Genomic DNA, 24,674 nt, shown 5'->3' on the forward strand with positions numbered 1-24,674 from the left:
TGTATATGTATATATATATGTATATGTATATATATATGTATATGTATATATATACATATATATATATATATATATGTATATATATATACATTTACATATATACATACATATATATATGTATATATGTATATATATATATACATATACATATATACATACATACTTATATATATATATATATATATATATATATATATATAATGTATGTATGTATGTATATATGTATATATATATATACATATACATATATACATACATACATATATACATATATATATATATGTATATATGTATATATGTATACATATACATATATACATATATATATATATGTATATATATATATATGTATGTATACATATATACATATATACATATATATATATATGTATATATGTATATATGTATACATATACATACATATACATATATACATATATATATATGTATATATGTATATATGTACATATACATATATATATATATATATACACATATGTGTATATATATACATATACATATACATATACATACACATATATACATATACATATACATATATATACATATACACATACATATACATACACATACACATACACATACACATACACATACACATACATACACATACACATCCACATACACATACACATATACATACACATGCACATACATAATGTAAAATATTTAAAATTTAACTATTAATATACATAATCTTAACTCAACATATACTTGTTTATTATTTACCAATAATATTTTATTATTTTGCTAATACTAATCCTTATATACCTCATATAGTACATAACACATAAATCATAATTTGACACAATATATTAAATTTTGACACATTTAATAAATTTTATGTATCATTTATTATTAATATTTTTAATAATCTATAAAAATTAGTTTTTTATTATTTAATTGAATTGTAAATAAATTGACTAATCAGCAAAATATTATTATTATAAATTAAAAATATTCATTATTTCTTTTATTATTTTATAATACAATATAGTAAATAAAAACTTTTAAAAAATAAAATATTAGAAAGACTTGAAAGAAAATAAATTCTTTAAGAAACGCTTAGAAGAAAAAGTTATTCAAAATATAATTTAATTTTACAACAGTAATACGACAGTCAGTCATTTAATGTGTTATCTGACACACGGTACATGGCAAAGGTCATGCTTGTAGTATGGGTAGCAGCCGTATGGGTATGGGCATGGGCATACCCAGCCATGTCAAACCAAGTTGCTGGGTAGCGGGTGTGCAAAAGAAAGGTAGGAGATTCAAAAATTCACACAAGAATTTGGAAAAAATATGCAACAATGATTTACCATTGAAATCTAGTAAACATCAAAAATATGCACAAACTTGTTGAAGCAAATCTCAACACATATTTCAATGGAAGGAACATGAAAGTTAATTCAATCCAAGATGATGGAGTGAGACTTATTTGCAAGATTTTGGGTTACAATTATAATCATGGATCAAGAATAGACTCAATCCCTATAGGATTTCTTCATGTAGCTTACCTGGTAGTAAGAGGTGAAGAAGTGAATATATATCATATTATCATAACACAATTATTGGATAATATCTCATGAATCAAGAAGTTAAGAAGTGTAGTATTCAAATTTCAATCCCTTTTGACACACATATTATTCTATGCTATCAAAAGGTTTCCTAGCATCACAGTTTGGAATGAAAATGAGTGCGCTATGTAACAGTTCACTCAAGCTTATAGGTCAAGACTTGAAGCAGTCAGAGATAGTGACTTGGATAGGATCATGAATTATTTCCAAAAAGAAATGAAGAAAAGGTATATAATACCTCCAACACTAGTGGAAAAATATAAAGATGAGTTGTGTTTCATGGTTGAGATAGATTTTACATGCATGGAGGTAGTAGTTCCCAAGGTGAAATTTATTGAACCTATGGGATATGAGATGAGTGAGGATCTAATTGAAGGATATGCACAACTAATCCTTCACTTTGAAGTTGATTGTAACTATCCTAGATGGGGAACTTATACTAATAAAATGAGAGAAGTAAAGAATGATCAAGTAATGAAGGAATCCAAGAAAAAGGTGGAAAAAGTTATTGATTCTATCTTGAAAAAAATCTGAAATGATAAGAAAAGAGTTTGATGAGGTTAAGGGAATAGCAATGGAAATGAAAGCTAGTGATCAAACTGAGCTCTTATCCCCTATACCCATTGTAGTAGCAGGACCTACTAAGGAGGTCATAGTTGCCCAACCAAGTGTGCAGACTTCTTCTATGCCTTATGTAGCAGTTGCATAGCAGCAACCACCAAGAAAACCAGTAAATATGGAGGAAACATCTGCATCAAGGAAATCTAAAAGCATAACAACCCCTCCTAAAAGAAGAGTAAAATAGATCATCAGTACCCCAAGAAAAAGGAGGAAAACTCTACAGATCATCTCATATAAGTGTGAGGAAGAGACTGGTGACAGAATAGTTGAAGCAGCTAATCAGGAAGTCAAGACATCAACAGGATGAAGAGCATGGAAGCCAAAGGTAGAAAACCTTTACATGCAAATCATTAATGATAAAAATTTTGTATAGTTAAATAAATATGGTGACTTTTATAATAACATGGATAGGAGATAAATAGAAAATGTTGTAGTTAGAAACATGATTTTGAAGGATAAAAAGTTTGATACCATAAAGGGGCAAATACCTAAAGATTTATACAATAGATTGCTGAATAGGAAAATCAAAATTATAGAAGATAAACAGATAAGAATAAATATGGTGAGAAAGTTATGCACTATAAGTAGTGAAAAAAACAAAAAAGAAATTTTGAAAGGAATACCACCATTACTAAGGCATAAGAAAAGATCCATTCTTATTATGGGAGGAAATTATGAGGAAGTTAATAAAGAAACTCAAGAGGCTATAGTTTCTTTCATGTCCACTAAGCCTAAGGACATAGAGTAGACCAAGGAGGCAAGTTAGATGCATAGAGATAGTTTGTAGATGCCTAAAGATAGTGCGCAGATGTCTAGATCAAGTTTGTAGTCGGTAGAAGCCAATCAAAGAGGCCGAAAGTAGTGTGCGCGCGTTAGCTGAAACTTGAGCTTGTTCTTTGATTCATTATTCTCTATTGGCATCAACAACGGCGGCTGAAACTCACAGAGAGCTCAGCGTGGTGATGTTTCCGTGGCTCGCCCACGGTCACATAACGCCCACTGCTGAGTTCGCCAAAAGGCTAACGAGTCATGGTCTAAAAGTTCTCATTGTGTCGACTCCCCTGAACATTAAGCTGCCAATCAAACCGCAGGTGTGGGATGCGCCGGAGATAGATCTGGTGGAGCTGGCGATGCCCTCCGTGGAAGGGCTGCCAGAAGGTGTAGAATCATGCGCCGATGTTATGAAGAGAGCAGACGGGCCACAAATACTGCCTTTGCTCACAGTCGCCATGGACCTCTTGGAGAAGCCCTTTGAAGCGCTGTTGCAAAAGCTGTCGCCTGACTTTGTGATGTTCGATGTGTTACAGCACTGGGTTCCTCGTGTGGCTGCCAAGCTGCCCAAACCCGTTGTCCCCATTTTGTTCATGGCACCGGGAGTGGCCGGCTTCAGGTTTCTCGAAGGCCAGCTAGACGTCACATCGAGAAACCCTAGCGCGGAGGATCTGACCGTATCTCCGCCGGGATTCCCTTCGCATAACATTCACTTCGCGATGTTCGAGGCTCGGAGGGCCATGGAGCTGATGTATAACGAGGATGCAGGAGCTGGGCTTAGCATTGTCGAGCGCGCTAGCATCTGCATGCGGGAGAGTTGGGCGGTGGCGTGCAATACTTGTCTGGAGGTTGAAGGAGTTTACGTGGAGTATTTGCAGAGCCTCATCAAGCGGCCGGTGTACCCCGTTGGAATACTCATGCGTAAACTCCCGCCGCTCCCCGTTGATGACGTTTGCTTGCAGTGGCTCGACAGGCAGCCCGATGCTTCCGTTGAGGTCTTGTCTTTTGGCAGCGAGTACATCCTCACCCCACAACAGCTCGACGCGGTGTCTATGGGATTGCAAGAGAGCAACGCATCGTTCCTCTGGTTTCTGCCTGCTAGAAATGACTTGTCCCAATATTTCTTAGATCAGCTCGGGGTAGGTACGGCAGTATTAATTTTTGAGAGGGCTTAACCATCATTCACTAAGACTTGATTCCTAGGCTAAAAGTGTTAAATAGTCAAACTTGACTTAATATTCCAAGCTTAATTTATTTCTTAGTGTGAAATGTTTAAGGGCTAATTCCTTTGAAATCACTAGAGATTAACTGTTTCTATGTTCCTAGGTGTCTTAAAATCTATTCTATTTAAATGTGTTCTAATATTAATTGCTTGATTTTTTATGTAGGAAAAGGGACTAGTGATGACTAAGTGGGCTCCACAGTTACACATTTTGAATCATCGTTCTACGGCTGCATTTCTGACCCACTGTGGATGGAACTCAGTGACAGAAGGCATGAGGTTTGGTGTGCCATTTGTAACTCTTCCAATGCAATTTGAGCAAGGGTTTGTCATGTCCCCTATTCAAAAAATTAAAAAAAATAAACTTTGTTAAGGCAGGCAGGCTCCAACAAAGTGAAATTTCGGAAAAAAGGGTTAATCTTTGGAAACCAATGGACTAATAAATAAAAATTATTATTAAATTATATTTTATTAACCCCTCTTGGACGTGAGTTAGGGTTATGCCCTCTTTAAAAGGGGTTTGGAGGCATTTTGGGCTCATTCTACATCTTGATTCTTGATAATTTTCTTGTTGTTCTTCAGAGGCTGCCAAACCTGTGGAGAAGGAGACCCAAGAACGGGAGTTTGCAGGTTTCCAGGAAGGCTAAGGACGGGAGTTTGAAGCCATTTCATGTGCATGCTCATACAGAGTTTGCCCTTGTGCTGAATAGTGCCGATTTGGGTGTTTTCGGGGTTGTTTTTGGTTTGAATTTGGGTTTTCAGTTGTGTGTTTCATATCAGTTTGGTTTGCTGTTGTATTTCAGACTTTATGATGTTGAAATAGAGCTGAATATATGTATTGGGTCGTGATTAAACTTCTGAGATAATTTATGAGTGTTTTGTGGTGTTTCCGGGCATTTTTGTGTTAATTTCGGGAGCCCGATTGAGCATAGTTTTGCCCTACATTTGTGATATGTTGTGTAAGGGCTATACAAATCTGGAAATGTCATTTTGTAGGCTGTTATGCTACTGAAATCTCTGTAAAAATGTCCATTTTCAGATTTATTAATAATTTGTGAAGTTGTGAAGTTTTTGGCACTAATTTGGACATACCCGATTTGGGTTTTATTGGAAAATTGGCAGATCTTTGTAATATTGGTTGTTTGATTTTAAAATTTTGATTTGAGGCTGGAAATATCATAAAAAATCAGTAAAGGGACATTTCAGTGGTATCAGAGCCGTGATCTTGCCAGCCTGAGGGTTTGTAGAAGTTGCATGTCAGTTTTAACAACTACCCAGATCTTGCATGTCAAGTTTTGATAACTACCCAGATCTTGCATGTCATATTTTATGATTGCATGCAACTAAGTGAAAGAGAAAAAAGATATTTGCAGCGAGAAAAGAATAAAGAAATTTTGATTAAACCCCCAGTTGAAAGCAAAAGTACAAAATCCAAGGAAGAAAAAAGTATGGCTGATCCAGATGAGATGGCAAAGAAATTCTTCCAAGACATCCAAAATACTCAGAAGCAAACAGTGGATGGTTTGGCGGAAACTAGAGAGGCTTTGCGGATATTGACAAAAAAATTACAAGGAATTGCATCTATTAATGAGAAAGGGAGCACTTCAGAGGAGCCGAGAAATGGGAGATCCACACCATCTAAATCAACCAAATCCATTTTCTTGCCTACAGATGAGCCACCAGTACCAAATCCAGCCATTAATCCAGTGGAAGAGGTTACAGGTAATTTGATTACATTAAGAGCTACTTACAATGGCTTAGACGATGACTTTCGTAGTTCAGTTCCTTTTAGAGAATATGTGGATATGATGAACGCTTTGATGCCCAAGAAAGAGAATAGGAGGGAGCATGACACAAGTGGAAGAGAGCTCAAAAATAAAATAAGCAAGTTTACAGCGCCTACTTTTGATGGAACAAATAAAATTTCAGCTAGAGCATGGCTACAAAAATTACAAACTTTCTTCACACTTAACCCCATGAAAGAGATTGATGCTATTCAATTTGCAAGTCTACACTTGGAAGATGTAGCCTATGATTGGTGGTATCATGGAATGACTACTCAAGGTCACGATCAGGTAACTACATTTGAAGATTTCAGTCAAAGGGTGATAGATAGATTTGACCTCAAGGATGATGAAGAGTACTTTAAAGAATTGTCAAAGTTGAAGCAAACCAAATCAGTTAATGAGTATATAGAAGAATTTCAAAAAGTGGCTGTTATGGTACCTGATATGAGTGAAAAGAGGATCATTTATCTTTTCCTTGATGGTTTAGAAGATTCTGTTAAGGGTTTGGTTAAGGCTTTCTCACCCTCAACCTTACAGGAAGCTATCAAAAGAAGCTTGCAACTTGAAACTTGCGTGCCTATGAAATCAATCACTAATCAAAAACCCCCAAATCTTTGGCAACATAAGGGAAATTTTCAGAAAAAGACTTTCCGAACACTACCACCAAAAGATGTGACAAATGTGGCAAAAAAAAGGTAGATGAAGAGACTAGGAGTGAATTACGAAGGAAAAAGCTTTGTTTTACTTGTAGAGAACCATGGGTTCCAGGACACAGATGTTTGGAGAAAGGTCAAGTGCACTATATTGAAGTTGCTTCAGAATCTGATTCAGATGAGCATGAGGAATTTCATGATACTAAGGAGGAGGTAGAAGAAGAGAAAGTAAAAGAAATCAGCAAGGATGGCACTTTAGCAACATTATCAGGAGTCCCAAGATACCATCCCTTCCGAATTCGAGGGGTACTAGCAGGGCAAAGGTTGACTGTTCTTCTTGATAGTGGGGCAACTCACAATTTTATTGATGAGGGATTTGTCATGAAAAGAGGGCTTAAAGCAGAAGATTTTGAGGGATTCAATGTTACTGTAGCTGATGGATTCACTATGCCTTGCACACGGGTGGTGAAACAACTCAAGATGACCTTAGGAGATTATGAGTTATGTGATGACTTCTATGTGGTTGGTATTGGGGAGACAGATCTTGTATTGGGTGTTCAATGGTTGCACTCTATCGGAGGCTATTACATGAACCATCAAACTATGGAGTTTAAATTTCATTCCAATGGGAAAGAAGTCATATTGAGAGGGTTATCAAATGGAGCACCTAAGGCGGTCTCTGCAAAGAGGATGGAGAGGACTTTTCGAAGAGGACAAGTAACATGGGCAGCAGGAGTCATAATCCAACCAACAAGCTCTCCCAAGAATCAAGCTAATTTCCATTTTGAAATTCAAAATATTCTTGATAAGCATAGTATAGTTTTCAATGACTTGCCTCCAGGATTACCACCAGATAGAGGTTTTGAGCATGTTATAGAGTTAGAACAGGGTGCCAAACCAGTTATAACAACCCCATACCGCCATCCAAGAGGTTATAAGGAAGAAATTGAAAAAACTATTAAAGAACTCCTAGACATGGGATTCATAAGGCCTAGCTCTAGTCCATTTGCATCATCTGTGGTACTTGTCAAGAAAAAGGATGGTACAATGAGAATGTGTATAGACTACAGGGCTCTAAACAAGAAGACCATAAAAAATAGGTATCCCATACCACGCATAGATGAACTCATTGATGAGTTACATGGTGCTGTATACTTCTCAAAAATTGACTTAAGATCAGGCTACCATCAAATCCGAATGAGGAGTGAAGATGTGGAAAAGACTACTTTCAGATGTCACTATGGGCACTTTGAATTTCTTGTTATGCCATTTGGACTCACTAATGCACCAGCAACATTCCAATCTTGTATGAATAAGGTATTCAGTCAGCATCTTCGAAAATTTGTTTTGGTATTTTTTGATGATATCTTGATATACAGTAAAACATGGGAAGAGCATCTAAAGCACATAGACACTGTTTTGGGAATCTTGGAGCAGCAATCCTTCTATGCTAAGCTATCTAAATGTGAGTTTGGTTTGACAGAGATCCTATATTTGGGACATATTATAAGCTCTAAAGGAGTACAGGTTGATCAACAAAAAATCCAGGCAATTTTGGATTGGCCTCCACCCACTAATCTTACATAGTTGAGAGGTTTCTTCGGGTTGTGTAGCTACTATAGGAGATTTGCCAAGGGATTTTCTCAGCTTGCTGCCCCCTTGACTGATTTGACAAAGAAAGGAGCTTTTGTTTGGACAGAAGAGGCACAAAAAACATTTGATAATCTTAAGGAGGTAATGAGTTCATGCCCTGTGCTTGCAATTCCAGATTTCTCTTTACCTTTTGTTGTTGAATGTGATGCTTCGGGAGAAGGTATAGGGGCTGTCCTAACTCAAAGGGGACATCCAATAGCATTTGAGAGTCGAAAATTAAATCAATCAGAGAAAGGGTACTCCATCTATGATAAGGAAATGTTGGCAATCATGCATGCACTTCATAAGTTTAGACAATATTTGGTATGTGGGAGATTCATTGTAAAGACAGACCATAATAGCCTCAGGTTCTTCTTGAACCAAAGGGATTTGAATGATCGTCAACAAAAATGGGTAAGCAAATTGCAAGCTTATGATTTTGATATTGAATACATGAAAGGAAAGAATAATGTGGTTGCTGATGCTCTCTCAAGAAAGCCCACTTTGTGTTCCTTATCATCTATCTCTGCTGATTGGAAAGTCTCCATAATTTTAGAGTATGCTAAAGATTCATTTGCCACCAAGATTTTGGATAAGTTAGTGGATGATAATAGGTACAAGGTTGTTGATGAATTGATTTATTACAAGAACAGGATCTTCTTAGTGCCAGGGTCAAAAACTAAGGAGAGGATATTGAGGGCCTTTCATGACACACCTTTGGCTGGTCACCAGGGATACTTCAAGACATACAGGCAAATTCGAGAGCGGTTTTCATGGAAGGGTATGATGGAGGATGTCCTTAAACACATTAAGGAATGTATGGTATGCCAACAAAGCAAGAGTGAGCAAAATTTTCCTGCAGGGTTGTTGCAGCCACTTCCTATTCCTAAACAAAAATGGGAAAGTATTTCCATGGATTTCATCACTGGGTTGCCCAAGGTTCAAGGTAAGGATTGCATATATGTGGTGGTAGATAGACTAACTAAGTATGCACATTTCTTTCCTATCACATATGATTTCAAGGCATCACAAGTGGCCGAATTGTTCTTCAAGGAAATTTTTAGATTACATGGTTTGCCTAGAAACATTGTTAGTGACCGGGACAGTAGATTCCTCAGCTCTTTTTGGAAGGAGCTCTTTCATTTGGCAGGAACTGAACTCACTCCCAGTACTAGCTATCACCCTCAAACAGATGGACAAACAGAGATAATTAATAAATGGATAGAAGGATATTTGAGGAACTATGTTTCAAATCAACAACATGCTTGGGTGAAATGGTTACACCTAGGGGAGTATTGTTACAATACATCTCATCACATGTCTATTGGTATGCCTCCTTTTCGTGCTCTTTATGGTTACGATGCCCTTTCCTTTGTTGATCTAATACTTTCCGATAGCAGAGTACCCGCAGCAAGTGATTTCATCAAGCAAAGCCAAGACATAATAAGGTCCCTCAAGGATAATCTACAACATGCACAAAACCAACAAAAGATATATGCTGATAGGAAAAGGATTGAAAGATCTTTTGAGGTGGGAGATTTGGTATTTTTTAGGTTGCAGCCATATAAGCAAAGCACCTTGAAGAGAAGTGGGGCAGAGAAACTCAAGCCAAGGTTCTATGGGCCTTATAAAATCATCAAGAAGGTAGGAGAGGTAGCTTATGAAATGGAGCTCCCACCAAACAGCAAAATACATAATATTTTTCATGTATCTTGCTTAAAGAAGGTTCTAGGCCAGCAAACCATAGTATCTATAGAATTACCACCTCTTGATGATGAAGGGAAATTAGTTTTGATACCAGAAGAGATTTTGGATACAAGAGAGAAAAGGTTGAGAAATAGGAGCATCACAGAGCATTTGGTCAAATGGAAAGGATTACCACTAGAGGATGCAACTTGGGAAGGAGAACATATTCTTGAGAATTCCAACCTTCATTGCTTGAGGACAAGCAATATTTGGAAGGGGAGGACTTGTCATGTCCCCTATTCAAAAAATTAAAAAAAATAAACTTTGTTAAGGCAGGCAGGCTCCAAAAAGGTGAAATTTCGGAAAAAAGGGTTAATCTTTGGAAACCAATGGACTAATAAATAAAAATTATTATTAAATTATATTTTATTAACCCCTCTTGGATGTGAGTTAGGGTTATGCCCTCTTTAAAAGGGGTTTGGAGGCATTTTGGGCTCATTCTACATCTTGATTCTTGATAATTTTCTTGTTGTTCTTCAGAGGCTGCCAAACCTGTGGAGAAGGAGACCCAAGAACGGGAGTTTGCAGATTTTCAAGAAGGCTAAGGACGGGAGTTTGAAGCCATTCCATGTGCATGCTCATACAGAGTTTGCCCTTGTGCTGAATAGTGCCGATTTGGGTGTTTTCGGGGTTGTTTTTGGTTTGAATTTGGGTTTTCAGTTGTGTGTTTCATATCAGTTTGGTTTGCTGTTGTATTTCAGACTTTATGATGTTGAAATAGAGCTGAATATATGTATTGGGTCGTGATTAAACTTCTGAGATAATTTATGAGTGTTTTGTGGTGTTTCCGGGCATTTTTGTGTTAATTTCGGGAGCCCGGTTGAGCATAGTTTTGCCCTACATTTGTGATCTGTTGTGTAAGGGCTATAAAAATCTGAAAATGTCATTTTGTAGGCTGTTATGCTGCTGAAATCTCTGTAAAAATGTCCATTTTCAGATTTATTAATAATTTGTGAAGTTGTGAAGTTTTTGGCACTAATTTGGACATACCCGATTTGGGTTTTATTGGAAAATTGGCAGATCTTTGTAATATTGGTTGTTTGATTTTAAAGTTCTGATTTGAGGCTGGAAATATCATAAAAAATCAGTAAAGGGACATTTCAGGGTTAGCCACAAAGCTTGCACATGAGTTGAAGTTGGGAGTGGATGTGAGAAGAAATGAAGAGGATGGGTCTTTTACTAAAGAGGATATTAGTCAGGCAATTAGAATTGTAATGAGTGAAGAAGGAGCACAGATCAAACACAATGCCAAGAAGATAAGTGACACATTGACTAGCAAGAATTTTGAAGTTTGTGAAAGAAACATAAAGAACTTTGTTTCTATGCTTACATCCTTCAATAAATAGCTTGCTTAATGGGATGGGCATTTCATCACAATCTTTACAAATCATTAGGTGAATAATGCCCACTATGTTAGTCTTGGGAACTTGAAAATCATAGTGTGTGTTAGATTGTTATATTGTGTTTCTATTTTCTATGAATCAAATTAAACTTTTTAAGTTTATATGATTGTATGGTTTAGTATTTAGTAAGTGGATTGAGTAGTGTTGTGCATCTATTTGCCTATGCATTAAAAAATGTATGAAGGCTTATATGACCCACCTTATTTGTGTATGGATTTCATCCCAATATTTCTCATATATGGCTTGCATTATTTATGGTCTTTCCTCTTGGTAGAGTGACATAAAAACCATGGTAAAAATAGTGTTGATTGTATTTGGATGGCCTAGTAAAGAGACATGAGTGCCATGATAGACCTAGTGTTATCAAGGATTCAAGAAATATAAGGTTTCCTCTTTGGGATGAGTAAGGAGTCTCTCATATCAGCATTGGTTCTTTTTTCCACATATGACAACTGAAAACTATATTTTTATTGTTATTTTTTATTTAATCTTTTAAAATAGTTAAATTTATACTTATCTTAACAATATAATCATGCTTCAAGTTATGTCCCTAACAATCCATCTAAGGATTATGTATGAGTACCCATAGTTGAAACAATATATGATTACATATACTGATTTTACCTACCATGGGCCTTATCATTTCTAACAAGAGATGCTACAAGGAAAGAAAATGGCATACTGTGGTTGCTAGTTGAATAGTTGTATAGAGCTTATATTATTTGATGTGCAAGATATTATTGCTAGATTGAATACAATGGTAGGATTGCGACCTTGATTACAAAAAATATTTTAGGCAAAGTAAGAATACTTGTAAATATAGTTTAATTTCCCATAAAATGCTAGTGCTCACTTGTAAAAATTTCTTATCACAATACAAATAATATTTTAATATAGATAGCATTTGTATTACTCTTTGATGTGTATAAATAGAGTTTAGTACTATCATGCATAAATTATATTTATGAAGACATAATAGTTTAAGATACATATTGTTTACATTTTAATAGAATGAAATATACTTTATAGTTGGTTGATCCTCAAGAGTGTTGAAATATTTGGTGTTCTCTTACACATAACTATTAATTTAATTGATCTCTTAGTAAACATAAGTAATAAAATTTTATCAGGAAGCATAAACATAAAACTTTAATTTATTGGTTGACTTCAGAATATTATATGTATATTAAGACATGTATAGATAGTATATGGAGGACATTTCATGTTATATGAATTAAAATTACTAATATAAGAGATAAAAATCATGTGAGCATGATAGAATTTTGAAGTTTTAAACAAGTTGCCTATGCATGTAAATACAAGATGCCTTATATTTTTCAATCTTTTTTTCATGGGATATTATACTCTATATACTTACATATAGCTATAGTTTAATAGACCACTATACCATAGATATCTATTATTTATGTATAGCTATATTTAATATTTTATTATGTCATAAATATCTATTATTTATGTATATCATGTTGAAAAAAGAAGTTAGTTTGAAAGATCAAAGGTTACATTCCACTAGTGACATAATAAATTCATGAAATGTTTATAGTTGATCTTGATTTTGGTAACACAAAAAAGTAATACATCTTATAGGAAGTTCATATGTTGTGGGAGTCAATTGCCACCACTGAAGAACCTTATAAATTTAGTCGATGATTCTTCATTAATAGGGGCATCTGGAAAGGGAAAAGATAACTCAAGTAAAACTAAATTAAGGCAATGTGCTGAATTTTTTTATTACATATATCAAAATTACATTAGAAATAAACTAGAATAAATCATCAAGATCTAAATGTAGGAAATGTTGTCAATTTAAAAAAAAAAGAATCAAATCCATGCCATAATTAATAACTTTCATATCTTTCTAGAAAAGTATTTACATTTTTTTTAAAAGATAAGACATACACTCATTAATAATCCTATTCATCTATTTACCTTTGTTATCAGAACATACATGATATAGTTTTAGTTACCTATGATTGAAGGAGTATGTAGCAATATCAAAATCAGTAAAAACCTCATAACTAATATGATAAATTTAGATAAAGATAACTAACCAAAAAAAATGGCATAGATTTCTATTCAATTCATAATTGGTTCAAATAAAAGGGTGAAAGAATTTTTTTTTAAAAATTGCATAGGAATTCATAAAGATTAAGCTTGAGAAAGCATCTTTAATGAAATACTACAAAATAACATAGTCTCCTCTCCAAATATAGAGCACCAATTTTATATGATCTATAGAAAAATAATTCTTCTTTCTTTTTTAGAAAATATAGATACCCAAAAAAAATCTCAAAATCTGTATGCATGTTATGAAAAATCACCAAGAAAGTCAAAATAAAGTTTTTAACTATAGGAATTACCATTACCATGAACATTGTGACTTTGAAAATTATATTTGATAGCCATCTATTTTAAGACCAATTGATCACCTTTATAGTTATACATATCAGTCACCTTCTTTGAAACTTTAATTTCTTAATTGATAAGGTTGAATTTCTATATTCTTTAAACTCAAGTTCAACTTGTTCGGCAATATATTGAGACCCTTTGTTTCCTCTAATTACTTTAGTAGGTCTTATTTCTATTTTGTATTCCTTTTGTTAGTTGTCCAATTATCTCTTTTCTTAGATTTTATACTTTTCTTACATATTCTTTCATGCTAGGATGCACCACATATACCATGATCCTTTTTCCAACCACCAATATCTAAAATTTTAAGTCTTTGGACCAAGGTGGAAGATAATTTGTAAACGGAATTACACTTGATTTCTAAATTCTTGAGGTTTTTTCAAAAGATAATAATTTGGATTCTTATCCTTTTTATATATTCCTATTTAAGTTAGTATGACAACAATGATATATTTACTTACATACACATATATCTTGGAAAGCTAGGAATGAATTTAACACTAGTATGGTGAATATAGATTTCTTTATCTTATAAATAGAGAATCTGCCTTCTACTATCCTTGTCAATGCATATTCCTTTTGCAACATCAAAGTTATCTTTTTTTTGAAATGGCACTAGGTCTAATTCCTATGGATATATTGTGTTGGAGAAACAATTCTTCAATTAATTAACATTTCCGGTTCTTATTCCCTTAAATAATATATTATTTTATTAAACAACCTACATCTTTATCTAATCAACTTATCTCATTCCATCGACTAAGTGTCATATTTAATAATGTCTTAACTTGTATATTATTTTAGATCATTTTATGTCCATGCTATAGCTCCTTTTCTTTTCTGACATATGGGTGAACCCAAAATAGTGGGTTACACTTTTTTGGAGGAAGAAAATCCTCCAAAATTGTGTGACCACAAAAATTTCACATTTTAGTTTCAATAGAAACTTTAAGCAAAGTTTCGATAGAAATGTTTAATGCCACCTGGTTCTTATTGAAACTACCTTAAAAGTTTTGATCAAAAATTTTAAGGTTGTTTTGATCAGAACTAAGAAGCTGGACCATGATTTATTAAACCCACGGTCGAGCTTCCAATTTTTGATCAAAACTATATAAAGTAGTTTTGATTGACACTAGTTTATATAGTTTTGATCAAAACTAAAAAAATGGGATAGATTGAAATATGCTTGACCTGACCCCACATGTCATTTTGGACTATGGCAAGTATTTTCGATCAGAAGTGCAACGGAGAGAAAGGGCATCTGAATTTATTGACCTTCCAAAAAGGCATGATTTTCTCCTTTTAAAACTAGTTTTATATGTTTTTAGTTACATTTTATATTTTTTCACCTCATTTTATATGTTTTTTGCTTCAATTTATATATATTTTTGTATATATGCACACACACGCACGCACGCACGTGCGCGCGCGCGCGCACACACACACACACACACACACACACACCCTAATATAAGCTTCACCTTGACCTCCTCACCCTAATCTTGAAAGTCTAATTAAACCTTGACTAGATTTAACCAAATATAATTGAAATAAATATAATCATGAAATCCTAACCCTAGAAATGTCATCTAACACAATGCGAACCCTCATGTAAATTTACATTTAATCTTAACTCTAAGCATGTTATATATTTACCCTAGAATCAAGACAGGTTGATTCTAACCATGTAACCATAAAATCTAAGTTACCCTAGAAACATAAACCTTTAAACCTAAAGTTATATCATTTTAACCCAAAAGTTATCACCAAACTGAACCATGAATATTAATTTTATAACTACAAATTTTAGATGCATGATCCTCAATTCTTAACCCTAAAAAATAGGCTAATTTATGAATTTGCTAACGAAAAACTTTAATGTAGATATATGTACACTAAACCTTAACATTTATTCCTAAAGATCCCTAAACATTATATCAACTTTCTAGGTAACATTTCAATCATGATTCTAATGATATAACTATGTAACCATGTACAACTAGAGTGAACCACAATATATTTACCTTTTAATCCTAGGTAATACTAAACAAAGTAATGAGCTAATTATATTAACTTACTCAACATTTAATGTTACTAAATCAAGTATTTACGTAGAATCATAATTCTACTTTTAAGAATAATGTAAATCTCACACTAATATTAAACACTAACAATCTTAGTATATAAGTTATGTACAATTTTATAGCACTAGTTAACCCTAGGTAACTCTAACCATAATAGGTTACTCTACATAAGGATAGAACAATATTATGAACACACACTCTTTTAATTCTAGCCAAGTAAGTATTTTCTTAACAGGCTAACTTAATGAAAATTTACCATGATTAAAGCCTACAATAATGGTCCCCTAATGCCAATCTTAATACTAAACCATGTAACCCTAAAATTAACCCTAGGTTCCATAACATATAAGTTCCATAATCATGATAAAAAACTATCCTCAAGAATGTCAAACCTAATCAAATTAATTTAACCTAACCAGGTAATGTTTTGACTTTAAGCACAACCCTAAAATTAACTCTGGGTTCTTAACACTAACTAGATAAAGTTCTAACCATACTTCCTACTTATTTCCCTAGATAATAATGTAAAGCATGATCATCACAAGTTTCTTTAACCTAAAATATGGTCTAATTTATGAATCCTAACTAAAAAATTTAATCTAGATTTGTATGTGCTAACCCTAAACATTTAATCCTAAAGATCCATAAACATTATACTAAGTAAATCCCTAACACTGATCTCATGATTCTAATGATATTACTATGTAACTCTTGGTAAGCAGATTTGTCCTTTCTTGTTTCTTAGGAATATGACTCTTAGTGCCCAAATCATGAACAATATCTTGTTACAAAAGTTGAAAAGCCATTCTCTGATTATTGGCTTTTCTCTAAATTGGTATGTACAACTCCCTTATGGAATGACATGCAATGAATTATGTTTTGATCCTAACACTAACACAAGGTATGCTCTTAACTTGAGAATAGAAGAGGCAAACCGAACTAAGCCTAAGCAGAACTTAATCTAGGTAGGGGGAACTTTCTAGTCTATGTACCAAATGATAGAACTCACACATCCTATAAATTCATACAATCGGCACTTAACTAATCTACAGTAATTATTAACAAAGATATAAATGAAATAAAAAAAATCTAACGAGTCGTTCTCTGCATATTCCACAACACATACTATTGGGTTTATTCACAACCTCAAAACAAAGGAATGAAACATCCTTTCCTTCCTAATGTAACTCAGTTTAAGAGAAAGAATTAGCTAGTTAACAACTATCAACTTACTGGAACATAAAGTAATTGACATAAAATACTCTTCAATTGACTTTGCAACATCAAGTATCCTACACCAAAATTTGCCGACCCTTTCATTAATCTTACATATAGAGTTTGAGAGATGACCATTACAATAAGAATTTTAATCGGTTCATCTTCTGAGGATGAAAAATGGCAAGATGCCAATTTTTCATATGACAAAATTTATAAAATTTTCAAAGTTTACAATGGAAAATGAAAAGGCGGCATCAAATGAATCACTTCGGCTTCTAAACCTTTTTAGTTTTCGCTCTATATGCCTTAGCAGCAACCATAATTGGAATCATTTCTTTGTGACTAGGCATAGGTACATTAGTGAATCTTAAGAGAAACTTCAAATGCTCTTGGGGCAGCTCCTTTACTACATTTAGCTGACTTGTCAATTCTTCAGTAGCCACATGTACACATCCATCAAGCGTCTGCAAGTCTAATACTCTATTTTGATTGCTTGAAGTCATTTCATATAGATTACTCAAGTATGTGGAGAAGTTGTTCTTCACTACTTCTACCCCAATAAGAGCTTTCCCTTGCCCACTAGTTTGTGAGTCAGTGTGTAATCTTTGCATGAGTTTGAATGCTCTATCTTGGGTCTTCCTCACTTTTTCCCTTGTTTCTTTGAGGCCCTCTTCAGCATCTTGAATCATCTCCAGCTTAAATTGCATGCTTTGAAGCCATTCGAATAGAGGCTTAGTCCCTTTCTTCAGAATCTTTGCTTCAACCACCTCTTTTGCCTTCATTTGGATGATCATTTTTAGGAGGGAAATGCATTCATCACATCTTGCCTTCTCGGCAGCCAAAGTGTTGTGATTAGATATTATATTACCCTTCTTAGTTTTCAATCGAAGGATAACATTTCCAATTTGATCAATCAGAACAATTCCATCTGCATTGAGTTTCTCAATCCATTCTTTTCTGATCTGACCAAAATGCCTATCTTTCTAAAGCTGTGAGATGAAAGCTTGCACTACCTCTACTATGGGGTTCTCAGTAGTAGGCACACTAGTAATTTTTGCCAATGGAACAACTAACTACCTGATAAATTTTTTTAATTCTTCAATCTTGGCCTTCATCTTGACTTTTGACAATTTGAGGCTCTCCAATTGTTCTTCTATCACCTCATTACTTTATCTCCATAGGCCCACCTTTGTATCATTTCTAGCCTCTCCAAGATTAATTGAATGTAGAGTGAAAGCCAAAAAGGAACTACATCAGGGTTTAGTAGAATTTCGTGTTTTACCTTCCCATTTCTATAAATTTTTAAATCTTCAAGCTCCAAGAGAAAACATCTCTATATTCCACAAATAGATTCTTTGTGGCCTCTTTCTCTTTGGGTCAACAACACATCCCAATGTTAATTAGTTTGGGATTATGGATATCTCCAATGTTAACTCCTTCATATACACACATTGTTGGCCCCTTTTCTACTCTCTTCTACTTTATATTAGTTTCATGTCTATTAAATAGTTTTTCTAAGGCCATGAAATATGGGGGAATAATGTTGCCTTTCAACTAAACTTCCACATTTTGGCTCTGTTCTTTCTCTGCATCAGGGCTTTCATGATTACTTCCATTAGATTTGTGCTCAAAGCTAAACTTGTCATTCTCAAGGAACATCTGCAAACTTTTATGATCATTGAAAACTTTCCATGATTCTATGTTATTTGGAATGATAGATTGATAAACAATTTTAATATGGTACTTCTTCTCTTGGAAATCTAGGTGAGGAAGTAATAGGGAGGCAGAGACAACCAAGGAATCAGCTTTGGTATTCATCTCTCTCAGAACTACTTCAATGGAGAAGGCATCTAGTCCTACAATCTCATCCGAGACTCTATTCCTGTAATTTTTCAGCTTGTGATTTTTAACAGAATACTACCCCTTTACCTACTTTACAACAAGCTCCTCATCACCTTGGGCTTTTCAACTCTTTATTCCTTTTTCTTTTCCTATCATTATCCCAAGTAATAAGGCCTCATATTCTACATTGTTATTCATATTCAAAAATTCTAATTTGAAAGCCATAGGTTTAGGTTCTCCTTCTGGGGATATCAATACTACACTAGCTCTAGATCCTAGAGAGGCACAACTTTTGTCAAATTCAAGCTTCCATATGCTTGGTACATCTTTATTTTCATTGGAAGCTTTATTGCTTGGATTTTCATCCATTTTTTCTTTTTGGTTTTCTTTAGTAAACAACATATAATTACCAAACTCTAATTCTTGATATAGGATTTGAGCCTTAGGGTTGTTTGATTTCAACACTATGAACTTTTCCTTTTCTTTAGGTTCTAATTTGAATTTCTTCTTCCTAATAGGTATTACTGCGTGGGACCAGTCTAGTTTTATTTCTCCTCCTAAGTCACAACAAAAACTTCTACTTAACAGAAGTCCATAGCTTGTTGGGATATCAGCTACTAGCATAGTCAATATGAGCTTCTTTTCTGGATGTGAAGCTAAAGGTACTTGAGCATCTTCAATCTATCCAAGGGAAATTTTTTGGCATCCATTGAATAGCATCTCGAATGCACTTTAGTAAGATTGAGACCGAAAGCTTTAGCTATAGAATAAGGCATAACATTATTCGACGCACCTTAATTTATTATACAATTACTGAATTTGCATCTAGTGATGTACAATGAGATATAAAAAGGTTTAGCCTTTTTCCCAGGAGAGGTTGCTAAAACTATGGAATCTTCTTGATTAAACAAACTAGATGTCAAGGTTTCATCTTCTTTTTCAACCATTATGTTACAATTAGCATTTGATGTGTTTCGTTTACATCAGTCTACTAGTCTTTTTAACTCAAAAGTATGTGACTTTAAATAATCAATAATGGAAATTTGAATTTTTGACTCTTCACAAAATTGAATGAAATAAAAGGATGTCTTGTCCTTACCTGTTTGTCAAGTACATGCTCCTTGATCAGTATGTACATTGCTCATTCAGGACTGAAGTAATTCTTGTGAGTGTGACTAGAGGTTTGGTTCTTTAACCTTTGTTGATGCGTAAGTACTATGTATGAAGATCCATTAATGGTTGAATAAAACAGAATCTAATTCATATTCTAAAAATAAATTTCTAGAGTCACCATTTGAATAAGAATCAAGTTCTAAACAAGGGGCCATAGTGTTTAATTCATTAGTAGATAACAACTACATCATATGAGTAGTATCTGAACAATTCTCACTGTCATGATCTGTGGTAAAATGAAAGACACACATATTTCCTTTTTTCAATGCTGCTTTGATTTGCAACCTAGGTTGTGGGCTTGTAAGTTGTGAAAATCTACTTTCATTGCTTGTTCCTGGTGAATGTTGGTAATTCTATTGACAAGAGGTATTGAATCCTAGTAACTACTTTTTCATTACTACTAGTTCATTAGACAACTTTTAAATCATCTCTTGTGATGATGTGGTGTTACTAGAACTCCCTTTAGTTTGAAGCTCTCATTTCCATTTTCCCATGAAAATTAAATCGTCCTCACATTCAATCACTTTCTTTTGTTTGTTAGCCAGAGCAGTGGGATGTGCTCTTCTCATATCATAATTGATATCATGAGGCATAGCACTAATAAAGAAATTTTCTAGATTACTAGTTGTGGATCTGTTAGCAGTAGGAATTATACTATTAATCTTATTGAATTTAGCAATGAAATACCTCATGCTCATAGTTGGTTGCATATTAATTGAAGTCAACTATGTTAGCAAGGCATGCTCATCTTCTGCAATTTTGAATCTTGTCTCAAATTAAGTTCTCATTGTATCCCAATTAGTTACTGAGCCGTCAACTAGATGATAAAACCAATCTTTTATGCTATCTATGAGGGTTTCTACAAATAGTCTTATAGCAACATCTTCATGTCCCACTCCTAAGATATGAGTAGCCACAAAGAAAGCTTTAAAATGTTCATCTGTAGTGACTTTCCCATCACGTGAGAATTTAGGAAAATTCTTCATTGAACCAGCCAGGAGTGGATGGTAAGTGTTTAATGCTAATGGCCCTGTTGCCATGGCCCATGGAGCAATAATGATTTTTCTAGCAATATATGGCAAAGAATTAACAAGTAGAGGGTTAGTAACTCCATGAAGTGCTAACACTTGACAAGTGGAATGTGAAGTACTTGTGTCCTGATTTCTAATAGGGGAAGGGGGTCTGCTCCAACTTTTACCTTCACCTTTTTGCTTTGGGACGTCTAAAATAGGAATGTCGAGCTCTACAAGTTTATCAAAGGTAGGATCCTTCCCACCATGTTCCTTGGTACTTTTTGAGGAACCTAAATTGTTCTAGGATGCTGGGTCTAGTTTATCTATGAGCTTATTGTCTTAATTGTCTTTTTTCTCTCTGGATATCTCTCCTTTGAAAAACTCTTTCCAAGGCTTTAGCTCTTCTTTCTTCTTCCTCTAATACCTGGCTAGAATCTCGATAATGTTTAGTTTTCCTTCTATGCCTCCAAATGAATGTGTTAAGGGATGAAATTATGTCCTCTTGGTCATCTTGGAAACCAAGGTTAAGTTGGAGCACTGGGATTATGTTTTCATGAGTTAGTACCATTTTCCCTCATGACATAGGCTTTTTGATCAAGTCACTCTTCATGTCCCCAGTCGAGTTGCCAAAAATTTGTTCATAAATAGATTTTTCCTTTCTTGTTTCTTAGGAATATGACTCTTAGTGCCCAAATTGTGAACAATATCTGGTTACAATAGTTGAAAAGACATTCTCTAATTATTGGCTTTTCTCTGAATTGGTAGGTATAGATCCCTTATGGAATGATATGCAATAAATTATGTTTTGATCCTAAAACTGACATAGGGTATGCTCTTACCTCGAGAGCAGAAGAGGCAAACCAAATTAAGCCTAAGAAGAACATAATCTAGGTAGGGGGAACTTTCTAGTCTATGAACAAAATGATAGAACTCACACATCCTATAAATTCATACACTTAGCACTTAACTAATCGAAAACAACTATTAACAAAGATATAAATGAAATACAAATAATCTAACGAGTCCTTCTCTGAATATGCCATAGCACATCCTACTGGGTTTATTCACAACCTTGAAACAAAGGAATGAAACATCCTTTCCTTCCTATTGTAACTTAGTTTAAGAGAAAGAATCATCTAATTAACAACTATCAACTTACTGGAGCATAAATTAATTGACATAAAATACTCTTCAATTGACTCTGCAACATCAAGTATCCTACACACAAATTTGCTGACCCTTTCATTAATCATTCAAGCTCATACATATAGAGTTTTAGAGATGATCATTATAATAGGGATTTTAATCCTTCCATCTTTTGAGGATGACAAATGATAGGATGCTAGTTTTTTGTATTACAAAATTTACAAAATTTGTGAAGTTTACAACTAAAAATGGAAAGTTGGCGTCAACTGAATCACTTGGGCTTCTTTCCTTTTTCAGTTTTCACTCTACATGCCTTAGCAGAAACTATAATTGGAATCATTTCTTAGTGACTAGGAAGATGTACATTAGTGAATCTTAAGAGGCACTTTTAATGCTCTCGAGCCAACTCCTTTACTGCATTTAGCTGACTTGTGAATTCTTCAGTAGCCACGTGTATGCATCCACCAAGTGTTTGCAACTCTAATACTCTATTTTAACTGCTTGAAGTCATTCCAGATAGATTAATCAAGTATGTGGAGAAGTTGTTCTTCATTACTTCTACCCCAATAAGAGATTTCCCTTGCCCACTAGTTTGTGAGTCAGTGTGTAATCTTTGCATGAGTTTGAACGCTCTGTCTTGGGTCTTCCTCACTTTTCCCCCTATTTCTTTGAGTCCCTCTTCAGCTTCTTGAATCATCTCCAACTTAAATTGCATGCTTTGAATCCATTCGAATAGAGGCTCAGTCTCTTCTTCAAAATCTTTGCTTCAACTGCCTCTTTTCCCTTCATTTAGATGATCATTTCTAGAGGGAAATGTATTCATCACATCTTGCCTTCTCCGTAGCCAAAGTGTTGTGATTAGATATGATATTATCCTTCTTAGTTTCCAATTGAAGGATAACATTTCCAATTTGATCGATCAAAGAAATTCTATCTGCATTGAGTTTCTCAATCCATTTCTTTTTTATCAGACACAAATGCCTATCTTTCTGAAGCTGTGAGATGAAAACTTGTACTTCTTCTATTATGGGGTTCTCAATAGCAGGCACACCAGTAATGGTTGCCAATGGAATAACTAACTGATTGATAAATCTTTTCAATTCTTCAATCTTGGCCTTCATCTGGATTTTCAACAATTTGAGGCTCTCTAATTGTTCTTCTATCACCTCATTAGTTGATCTCCATAGGCCCACCTTTGTATCATGTTTGGCCTCTCCAAGATCAATTGAATGCAGAGTGAAAGCATTAGGTATCATGTCCTCAATCCTCCCTACTTTGTTTGGCTTTTCTATCTCCATTGTTGAGTGTCATCTTTCTAGATCTTGCCCAAGTATTGATAAAGTCTTTTGCTTGTTAGCTTTCACTATTGTACATCCAAAGCGAACTTCTTGAGACACAATATATTTTTTAGGGATGCTCTCCTCTTTCCTCTTTCTCTTCCTTTCTAAGGTGTCTTCTAGCTAGGACTCTGTATTAATCACTTTAGAAGCAGCCCCAAGTGACTGTATGAACTTAGGGGTTTCTCTTCCTCTTGAGTTTTCCTGGTAGCTTCATTAGATTTAGTGGACTCACTGTTACTACTCTTTTCATCCCTGATCTCTACTATCTGAATGGGGGAACCAGTTGGCTTCAAAAGAGGAGTGCTTGTAGATGGACCAGGGATATGATGAGAAGATGGAGTTGGGGTAACATGTAGAGATGAGACTGGAGTAGTAACATGAGGAGGTGAGACAGAAGCAGTAACACCATCTTTTGGCTCTTCACTCCTCTTTTCTTCGGTGCTAGCTTGGGCTTCAATAACTATTAGGGGACCACCTTGGCAAGTTGGAGTTTTTGAAATGTTTTTTTGTGAGGGTTAGTCACCTTCTCCTATAGATTGAGTAGGTCCTTGAGCAGTTATAGTTCTAAAACTTGGTGTGGCACTCTGAGAAGAGGTGGGAGTAGCAGTAGCTAGAGAAGCTTGAGTAGTCTTGCTCTTACTCTGGCTCTTTTTTGTTTTCCACTCGACCCATTTTTCAATTGTCTTGACAATCCGGGCCATCATAACATCAATGTCTTCTTCCATATCAACATATGGCTTAGAATTGATTGGAGTATTTCTCAATTTGGTCAAATATGTATTACTATACATATTTTACCCATCATCTTCTATCCCTTCCACATCTAAGTTAATGCCATATGTCTTTACTTGATCCATTGTCAATCTAGCAAAAGCCCGATCTCAACTTTCCAACTCATGTTTACAATCCACCCAATAATCCTCCACAGTAGTAACATGCTTGATTACGCTTCCAATTTGAAGCACATCTCTGGCATACCCATTTGGGTCAAACAT

General features: G+C 34.5%; 1 protein-coding gene across 1 annotated transcript; it reads left to right on the forward strand.

The window, feature by feature from the left end:
• The first annotated feature begins 1,198 nt into the window (after positions 1-1,198).
• LOC149560206 (UDP-glycosyltransferase 91C1-like) lies at positions 1,199-11,376 on the forward strand. Its single transcript, XM_089827579.1, has 4 exons — positions 1,199-1,283; positions 3,108-4,129; positions 4,379-4,536; positions 11,124-11,376. Exons 1-4 carry the CDS (start codon positions 1,199-1,201, stop codon positions 11,374-11,376), a joined length of 1,518 nt encoding a protein of 505 aa, XP_089683705.1.
• Positions 11,377-24,674: the final 13,298 nt, after the last annotated feature.

Source organism: Cupressus sempervirens, chromosome 4, assembly GCF_028749045.1.
Source record: "Cupressus sempervirens isolate cs-2001-9-10 chromosome 4, ASM2874904v1, whole genome shotgun sequence".
Lineage (NCBI taxonomy): Eukaryota > Viridiplantae > Streptophyta > Pinopsida > Cupressales > Cupressaceae > Cupressus > Cupressus sempervirens.